Source organism: Monomorium pharaonis, chromosome 6 (genome assembly GCF_013373865.1).
Source record: "Monomorium pharaonis isolate MP-MQ-018 chromosome 6, ASM1337386v2, whole genome shotgun sequence".
Classification (NCBI taxonomy): Eukaryota; Metazoa; Arthropoda; class Insecta; order Hymenoptera; family Formicidae; genus Monomorium; species Monomorium pharaonis.
Window position 1 is genome coordinate 6,777,866 of NC_050472.1, and position 9,624 is coordinate 6,787,489.

The 9,624-nt window shown below is 42.9% G+C and overlaps 2 protein-coding genes across 2 annotated transcripts; one reads left to right on the plus strand and one right to left on the minus strand.

Annotated features, from left to right (window-relative positions):
* Window positions 1-250: 250 nt before the first annotated feature.
* LOC118646025 lies at window positions 251-9,624 on the plus strand. Its single transcript, XM_036288248.1, has 2 exons — window positions 251-1,488; window positions 7,722-9,624. The coding sequence occupies exons 1-2, from the start codon at window positions 1,466-1,468 to the stop codon at window positions 9,511-9,513; spliced, it is 1,815 nt and encodes a 604-aa protein (XP_036144141.1). The 5' UTR covers window positions 251-1,465; the 3' UTR covers window positions 9,514-9,624.
* LOC118646026 lies at window positions 6,080-7,378 on the minus strand. The gene is made up of 3 exons (XM_036288249.1): window positions 6,836-7,378; window positions 6,200-6,204; window positions 6,080-6,092 (listed from the first exon to the last, which is right to left on the minus strand). The coding sequence occupies exon 1, from the start codon at window positions 7,343-7,345 to the stop codon at window positions 6,854-6,856; it is 492 nt and encodes a 163-aa protein (XP_036144142.1). The 5' UTR covers window positions 7,346-7,378; the 3' UTR covers window positions 6,080-6,092; window positions 6,200-6,204; window positions 6,836-6,853.

Consider the following 9,624-nt stretch of genomic DNA (forward strand, 5'->3'; position numbering starts at 1 on the left):
AAAGTTTTAGAGTTACGTTTTTAGAGTTAGTTAGTTAGTTAGTAATCATGTAGAATCAGTGCGCAAGTAAACCTTAGTGCCGTTTTATCCGGTTAAGAAATTCTTTCGATTCCAACGGATTTATTTGAGAACCAGTAATGAGTAAGTCCTACGATCACAATTTCTTTCTTTGTTTTTTTTTATTACTCATCTACTCCCTTCCGTTTTAATTTTTTAAGACACGTTCCTATCATTTTATAAATAATTTCCCACTTAGTGTTCCTTGACTCTCTTCTCCAGCTACCACCTTCGAAAAACTTAGTGTTCCTCGACTCTCCTCTCTAGCTACCACCTTCGAAGAACTTAATGTTCCTCGACCTTTCTCTTTGCCTCTAGTTACTGAAGAACATGAACACGTTCCTCAGATATTCCCAACATATTCTTTTTCTAGTTCACCTTCTCCTTCTTCAAGTTACTCATAAGTTCCCCTGAATCCGAAGACATTTCACCCCCACTCTCTCCCGCTATGCTTTATCCTCTTATGACTCCAAGCATCTATGTTTTCCCCATCTAACCATTTAATAAATCCTTTGTCTATTTCTTTGCTCCGCGTTTACCGTTAATACTGTAGAATTAAGAAACAAAAATCTCTTTGTTTCCCTTTCTTCGCCCACTATATACTTTGTTGTGAGTGCGCGACACTCACACAAACTCTACTTGTAATAACGAGAAGGGTGTCGAGTGACACCTCGCGCGACGACACCGTCCGGCCTTGCTACCGGGCATCGCACCGGCCTTCACACCGGACATCACACCGAGCTACATATCCGGTTACTCATTTTGCCACCCGAAATCTCCTGATTTCCGGTGGAATGCGCCTAGCTAGCAATTGCTGGCTAAGCTAGTGCACGGGCCAAAGGCCCGTGACCGCGAGTGACACCCCTTGGTAACAAGCCGAAAGGCTGAGTATATAAAGACCGCGGAAAGAGAACGAGTGGGCTCATAATCAATAATAATAGCGACGAGTATATGTCGCTCGTCGAAACTACAAACTAGACGAAGTAACTCATCTTTCGGGTTCGCTAACGAAAACTGTACAGGAAGAATAAATATATATCTCTTATTATTAACTCTCGGCGTTATCTCTTGGAAACCTGATCCCGAGGAGTCATCGGCAGCGGTCCCGCACTGTATCCCGAGACCAGGGATACAACAAATTGGTGGCAGCGGTGGGATTCACTGCCGAAAAATACCGAAAAGGGAAAAAACGCTCCCTAACGGACTCAGCGCACAGAAGAAAACCGCCGAAGAGAAACATTAAAGCCAGGGCGACAATTCACCCGAGGCGCAACAAAGCCGACCTGCTGATTCTCCGAGACAAGGAAGGAAGATAGCATCGGACAACAGCGATAGCAGTGTTATCTAAGACGACACCGACCTACCGCAACGTGACGCACCAGCCACAAGCAGCTGAGCGACGGACAACATGCGGCGATACATCGCGGTAATGTAAGTCCACGAAATTATTTTGTATACCAAAAACCTTGTAATAAAAACGACACGCGAACCCGAATTGATTAGGCCCCCGGTAACACTATTACCGAAACGCGTACTAACGATAGCGAATGTCCGACGACAATAGCACACCGATAAGAAACGAATCGTGGCTATTCAGTAGAGCGGCGGCGCGATCCATACACTATCGCGAGTTAGAACTAGCGTGGCGAGCGGCACAGGCCCTCCGTGAGGATCGAGATAACGATCGCAGGGCCTTAGGGCGTCTCCTAGACGGCGATAGCGAGCTACCCGAGCACGTCATACGTGAGCGAGAATTTCCTTTCGGGGCCCTCGACGCCAGTTTATTTTCCACCGACGCAGTTGACGTGACAAGACGAGACCGCGTGGACAGACGGACGAGACCGTACGTTAGTCGCACTCCGAGCCGCGTATCTTCACGAGATGAATTTTCGCTGACCTCGTACGATTCCGATATCTTTAACCCTGAAGAAATTTTCGAGAGATACGAAATGAGTACCAACGAACAAGCTCAACCCTCGGGAACTCAACAATCAGAGGCTCAACATTTCATAGCCGACGCAGAGCGGGAACTTCAAGAAATACACCATGAAATCCGCGAAAACCCAGTTGCACGAGCAGCACCGCCAAACGTAGCACAAGAGAGAGACAATGAAGTCCGAGACACTCTGCGCGCGGTGATTCAAGAATTACGTCGGTTACAAACAGACATAGACGCCGTACGGGAAACGCAAGTACACACTCAGCGCATTCACGACTATCGACCATCGCGACTCAGTAGGAGAGACACAACCTACGTAGATCACGATGATGTTCGCCACCAGCGAGGTCGCGGGTCCCTACCATTAAAAGAAGCGCGCTGCATGATCCCTGAATTCGACGGGAATGCAAGTAAACTACAAGAGTTTCTAAGCGCCATGACATATGCGGTCGAAAACATCGATCCGAACGATGAGGTAACTCTGTTAGGAGCTATCCTATGCACCAAGTTGAAAGGGCGCGCAATGTTGGATTTCCAAACGCGAAAGATTCGCAATTTTGAACAACTAAGACAGGAATTAGAAGCGTGCTACGTGAGTAAAAAGAGCACCACACATTTGCAAATTGAATTTAATACTCTCAAACAAAGAACCGGAGAAAATGCACGGACCTACGGACTTAGAGCCGACAAATTAACAATGGATCTGTATGAGTCCATGATAGAGGGTCGACAACATTACACAACGGAAAATAAACGCGCGATATTAGATATCCTACAACAACAGGCGCTTGAGAATTATCAGATAGGGCTAAACGACGACACAAAAGCCGTAGTCAGATCGCGAGGATATGCAACGTTGCAGGATGCGATAGCAGCCGCGACCGCAGAAGAACGAATAAAGGGAACAACAGTTTCCCGCCCGAAACCAAAATATTATATGCCGGCCGCAGATAATTACAAAAATAAGCTACAATGTCGAAAGTGCGGAAAGTTAGGACACCACGGAAAAGACTGTCGCAACAGTCGTTACTCGAACCGGTTCGCATTACCACAACCTGATAAAACACGTATAAATGCCGTAGAGAAATTCTGCAAGCATTGCAAAAAACGTGGCCATACACAAGCCGAGTGTTGGCACTTGAACGGGAGGCCTCGCAACAAAACGCCATATCACCCTCCTCGACCACAAAATAATGGGAATAAAAATAACAACCCTAGAAAAGCGATCGAACCGCGTAAAAAGAAGAATTCCGGATCCGAGTCTAGTAGCGAAGACGAAAGGAAAACAGCCGGAAAGAAAGATAAGCGCGCTCAGACGTATCAGGTCGCGCAAGTAACTCGAGCCGCCCAGCCGAGCAGCGGCCTAGATCAAATCACGCTTCCGATACAAGAAACGCGCTCAGGAGAAATAAACATGCTTTTCGATTCGGGCGCAACCCTTTCACTCATCAAGGTAAAAAACTTAAAAGGGAAAACTCGAATTTCCCCCGAAAAAATCACCCTTGCGGGAATAACGGGGCACAAAATGTATACAATCGGAAGCATGCAAGCCCACATTAATATAGGCGAACAGGTATTAAGACATACCATGTACGTGGTCAAGGATGACTTCCCCATGGAGTACGATGGAATACTGGGACTGGACTTCATGAAAAATCACCGCGTGATCTGCGATTACGACAAACAACAATTGAACATCGCCGGCGTCACTTTCAAAATAAAACCTTACGGTAAGATAATTCTACAACCGCGCAGCGAGACTATTGTCCGAGCAACCACTAACCGAAATCAGCCCGGAGTAATCCAGGCGAAGGAAACTAAGCCCGGCGTATATATCGGACGATGCATGGTCAAGCCGAAGAATTTTGCATGCGTAATCAGCATCATAAATACCACAGATAAGCCGGTAGAGATACGCACGCCGCACGTGACAATAGAAGATCCCGACGAAAGTGATCATCAAATATACGCGGTTATCAACGAGGCGGAACGCGCGAATAAACTCCCACGAAGCAAACGAATCTGACAAACATTGCGTACCCAGCATCTCAATTCGGAAGAACGACAGGCACTCACACGGATATGCGAAGAATACCAAGATACCTTCCACCTCAGTGGAGAACCACTGACATGCACTGCAGCAGTGAAACACGAGATACGTACACAAGCCGACTCATCGCCGGTCAACGTACGGCCGTATCGCCTCCCCGCAAGGCATAAGGAAGAGGTGAATACACAGATAAAACAAATGCTGCATGATAGCATTATCAAAGCCAGCACGAGCCAATGGAATGCGCCACTGCTAGTGGTACCCAAAAAGGCCGACTCGTCTGGAAAACCGAAGCTCCGAATCGTGATCGACTTCCGAAAACTAAATGATCTAACAATTGGCGATTCTTTTCCCCTACCCAATATTGAGGAAATATTAGATCAGCTGGGAAACGCCAAATATTTTTCGACGCTAGACTTAGCGTCGGGGTATCATCAGATACCGATGGCTGAGCCAGATAAACAAAAGACAGCGTTCTCGACACCATACGGACATTATGAATATAATCGGATGCCCTTTGGATTAAAAAATGCGCCAGCCACATTCCAGAGGCTGATGAACTCGGTACTCATGGGAATTCAAGGACTCAGATGCCTAGTATATCTCGATGACATAGTGATATACGGATCGAGTTTAAGCGACCATAATAAACGCCTAACAGAAGTATTGCAACGCCTACGAGAAGCGAACTTAAAGTTGCAACCGGACAAGTGCGAATTCCTGCGCAAGGAAGTAAATTACCTAGGACACGTAATTTCCGAAAATGGAATATCGCCCGACCCGGCAAAATTGCAAGCTATAGAAGATTTTCCGGAGCCCAAAAAGGTCAAAGATATCCAATCATTTATAGGCCTGGCCGGATATTACAGAAAATTTATCAGCAATTTTTCCAAGATCGCGAAACCATTAACAAAACTAACAAAAAAGACGGAAACATTCGCGTGGACTGCCGAACAGCAAATAGCTTTCAACACATTAAAAGAAAAATTAACTACGGCGCCCGTACTTCAATACCCAGATTTTACAAAAGAATTCAACGTGACTACCGACGCCTCAGATTATGCAATAGGAGCCGTACTGTCACAGGGACCGATAGGAAAAGACCGTCCCATTGCTTACGCGAGCAGAATATTAAACCGCGCCGAGCAAAACTACAGCACGACAGAGAAAGAATTACTTGCAATAGTATGGGCTGTAAAACACTTTCGGCCATATGTCTATGGGACAAAATTCAAAATCGTAACTGACCACAAACCCCTTATATGGTTATTTAACGTAAATGACCCCGGATCAAGATTGATCCGATGGCGATTAAAACTGGAGGAATATGACTATGAAATTATTCATAAGGCCGGTCGAGCGAACGCGAACGCCGACGCGCTAAGTCGCAACGTGAAGCGGGAAGCTCACGTTACCAAAGCAGCTGATAGAATCCTCACACTAGACGAAGACGGCGAATACGCACGTGCATCTACAGAAGATGAAAAGGAAGAAGACAACGTATGCGAACCAGCGTACACAGAAGAAAAGAAAAAACAAATTCTATACGAATATCATGATGCACCTACGGGAGGGCACCAAGGAATTGAGAGAACAATAAAAAGAATACGATTGACACATAATTGGCCCGGATTAACGGCCGATGTAGAGCGATACATTAAAAAATGTGAGCTTTGTCAGAAAAATAAACTTTCTCGGAGAATAAAAGCCCCTCTTGTCGTCACAGACACGCCTAGCCGACCTTTCGAAAAATGTGCACTGGATATAGTGGGACCACTAACAATAACGAAAAATGAAAATCGGTACCTACTGACATTCCAAGACCATCTTACAAAATTTAGTAAGGCAATACCTATACCGAACCAGGAAGCAAATACCGTGAGCAAAGAATTTGTCACGAAAATCGTCCTGGAATACGGAACGCCAGAATACGTACTGACAGACCAAGGCACTAACTTCCTGAGCGAAATTTTCAAGAATACGTGCAAGCTACTGAAGATAAATCAAATTCAGACTACCGCATATCATCCCGAAAGCAATGGTATCCTCGAGCGATCACATCGGACCTTAGCAGAATACCTGCGACATTATATAAATAAGGACCAAACCGATTGGGACGAATGGATCCCGTACGCGATGCACACGTATAATACAACGCCTCATACGGCGACAGGGTATACACCGTTTGAATTAATCTACGGTCGACAGGCAGAACTGCCGACGGCCCTGACAAAACCGCCTAAACCTACCTACAACTACGACGATTACGCGCAGGAATTACGGGAAAGATTAAGAGCCACTAATCGTGTCGCACGCAAAAATATAAAAGACGAAAAGGCCAAGGCCAAGACGCAGTACGATAAAAAGACAAAAGAAATAAGATTTAAAGTCGGCGAAAAAGTATTACTTTACGACGAAACGCTCCGACGCGGAAGATCGAAAAAACTCGACGCGCAATGGACCGGACCGTATACGGTAACCGAAAAACATTCTAATATAAACTATACAATAAGGCGAGGGAGGACAACGACGCGCGTACACGTAAACCGTCTGAAACCGTTTATTGAGGCCTAACCCGCGGTCAAAAGAGAGGATAAAAAACATGCTCACATGCACGCACATACACAATAAAAAGAAAAAAGAGAAATATAATAAATAAAAAAGAATTAGACTCACCAAAACGAAGACCGCCAACCAGGAACATAATCCATAACAGCAGAGGATACACTATACACTAAAACTAAACTAAACACTAAAACTAAACTACACACTACAAACTACTATACTACAAAGTATCTATACACGGATTAGTCAACCGCGTCCATGTCTGGATCCTCCGGCGAAAGATCCAGACGAGGCAAGTTTCCCTCGCGCAAATATTGATCCACGGCAAACTCGAACTCCAAATCGAGGTCACCACCGAATTCTTCACTATAATCATTAGTTAAAAAACGAGCAAGCAAAGGGGCGGGAATCAAAATTTCCCCAAGCTCGTCGGTCGGAAAACACTCGGAGAACACCTCGCCCTCCGCACCGGCGGGAACAAACATTTCGGACTCCTGAGAAAGGTCCATGAATAAATCTAAATCTCCATAAGGAGCACTATCAGGGTTTGATAAATGTTCAAACCCACTAACGAGCAATGGCTCAGCGGCACCCGTGCACTCCTCATCAACGGACGAAAAACTTTCGTCCAAAAGAGCCACAGTGTCAAGATCACTGAAATCGTCGAAACTGTTCTCACTCTCCTCAGCACTCTCTTCACTGGAAGACGCGAAGAAAAACTCACGACGAGACATGATTATGAAAAACAAGCAAACGCACGAACAGATAGCCGACAAGAGACTAAAGGACCGGATCGTCCAGAAAAGAAAAGACACACGAAAAAAGGTGTAAATAGATAACAGGATGCAACGCTAAGCATACGATAAAAAATGAGGAATCAACGAGATACACAGGCAATGGAAACGAAAATATGACACATTTCGAAGTGCGAAATGATAAACGATACAAATTTGAGAATTCTTTTCCGCTCCCATCTGAACTTGAGAATCCTTTTCCGCTCCCACGGTCCCACAACGATCACATATAAAAATACTTTTGTAGCAAGTAAAAATAATATATACAAAAAAAAAAAAAAAATTTTTTTTTTTAAATAAAACAAAATAATTACAGATTTATAATCTGGGTGACGCTAAGTTCCGCAGAAGACCCGGACATGAAGGCACCGTATGAAATAGAAAAATTTACGCACCATCCAGGGATATATTTTGAAAAGCTAGGAGGATTACATCAGGTTGAATCCTTCTGGAAAGTGGTCATCAAGATAGACGTGACGACACTATCAAAACGACTCGCACAGGTAGAAAAATACGTACGCAAAACGGATAATCTATGCAAAATGATAGCAGTCATAGGGAAAGAAACATGCGAAAATTTACACAGCGTTATTGAAAAAGGGTGTGAAAGAACTAATAAATTAATAGAACGCATAAACTCAACATACAATACAAGAATACACAAAAGAGGATTAATCGACGGGATAGGATCAGTCGCAAAATCATTGTTCGGTACGATGGACGCAAACGATGAAAAATTAATTAACGAACAACTAACGGTATTACACGACTCACAGGAATTAAACAAACACGCAATAAAAAACCAAATAAAAATAATGCAAGCCACTATCGCTCACATTGATAACAGTGAAAGAACTATCCGACAAAACGAAAATACTCTCGCGGACGCGACAGACAAACTAAGAACAAAATTATTAGAAGACGAACGCCAAAGTAACTTACACGAAAATTTTATAATAATTAACGCGGTACTGTCTGATCTAACACGCGACGCGGAAGACGTACTAGAATATTTAACGTTTTTAAAAGAAGGAATTCTGCATCCTCGGTTAACACCTATATCAATAATAATAGAATCACTTAAAGACGCTAGCTCGCAATTGCCCGAAGGACTCTACTTCCCATTCAGAATAAAAGAGAATGAATGGTCGACAATAGAGAAATTTGCGACAGTAGGCGCATACTGCGATCAAATAAATATATATACTATTTTACGATTCCCTCTAATTTCGATGCCAAAATACGAAATACTAAGTGTAATTCCGCTACCTATCCCAAGTCAGAACAACATTTTTTCGTTCGTAGAAATTAACAATCCCCTGATTGCAATAGACACAGAACAGCGTACTTACATAACCCTCGCAAAGAACGACCTGCGGAAATGCATAGAGATAAATACCGAATACCTATGCACGGAAAATCACCCCGTATATCAAATAAACCCAGACTCTATCTGCGAGATAAAAATGTATCTAGAAACGAAAGATCATTATAAAAATTGTAACATAAAAAATGCGACGTCGAACCACAGTCTTTGGATAGCGTTAAGTAATTCACACTCGTGGCTATACTCGTCACCACGAAAGCAAGTAATTACTCTACATTGTAAAGACCATGGAAAAATAAAGGAAACAATTGAAAAAGTAGGTAAAATTACATTAAAAAATAACTGTAAGTTAGTGACAGAAAATACAATTATAAGATCACCCAAGATGTCACATGAGACAAGAGTAGAATCATATCTCCCTCAGTATAATATTTCACTACTACAGAAGCCTGGTTTAGAAAACGATACAGGTCTCAAAGAAATAAAATTAAAAAATATTATACCAAATCCGACGGAATTAAAAAATTCCAAGGATAAATTAGAGGAGATAGACAACGAACTAGATAAAAATTCAAGTTCGATTTTTCAGTCGCCACACTTTATTTTTCCAATGGCGACAAGCGGAACAACAATTGTAATAATAATAATAGCCGTAGTAATAGGATTTATTATAATAAAAAAGAAAAAACGGAATAACAATAAGCGGGTGACATTAGATATAGATACAGAATATACGATACCGAGATCTATCCTAAAACGAAGCAACAGCACACGTTTCTAACACAAAAAACATATATATATATATATGTATATATATGTAATAGTAATTAACAACTATATGTAATAGTAATTATTATATATATCATATACAATTTGATCCATTATTTCCTGC

Coding starts and splice junctions, on each gene's coding strand:
- LOC118646025 (XM_036288248.1), top strand. CDS start 1,466: ATGCGGCGATACATCGCGGTAAT. Junction 1,489..7,721: donor CGGCGATACATCGCGGTAAT/GTAAGTCCACGA, acceptor AAATAATTACAG/ATTTATAATCTGGGTGACGC.
- LOC118646026 (XM_036288249.1), bottom strand. CDS start 7,345: ATGTCTCGTCGTGAGTTTTTCTTCGCGTCTTCCAGTGAAGAGAGTGCT.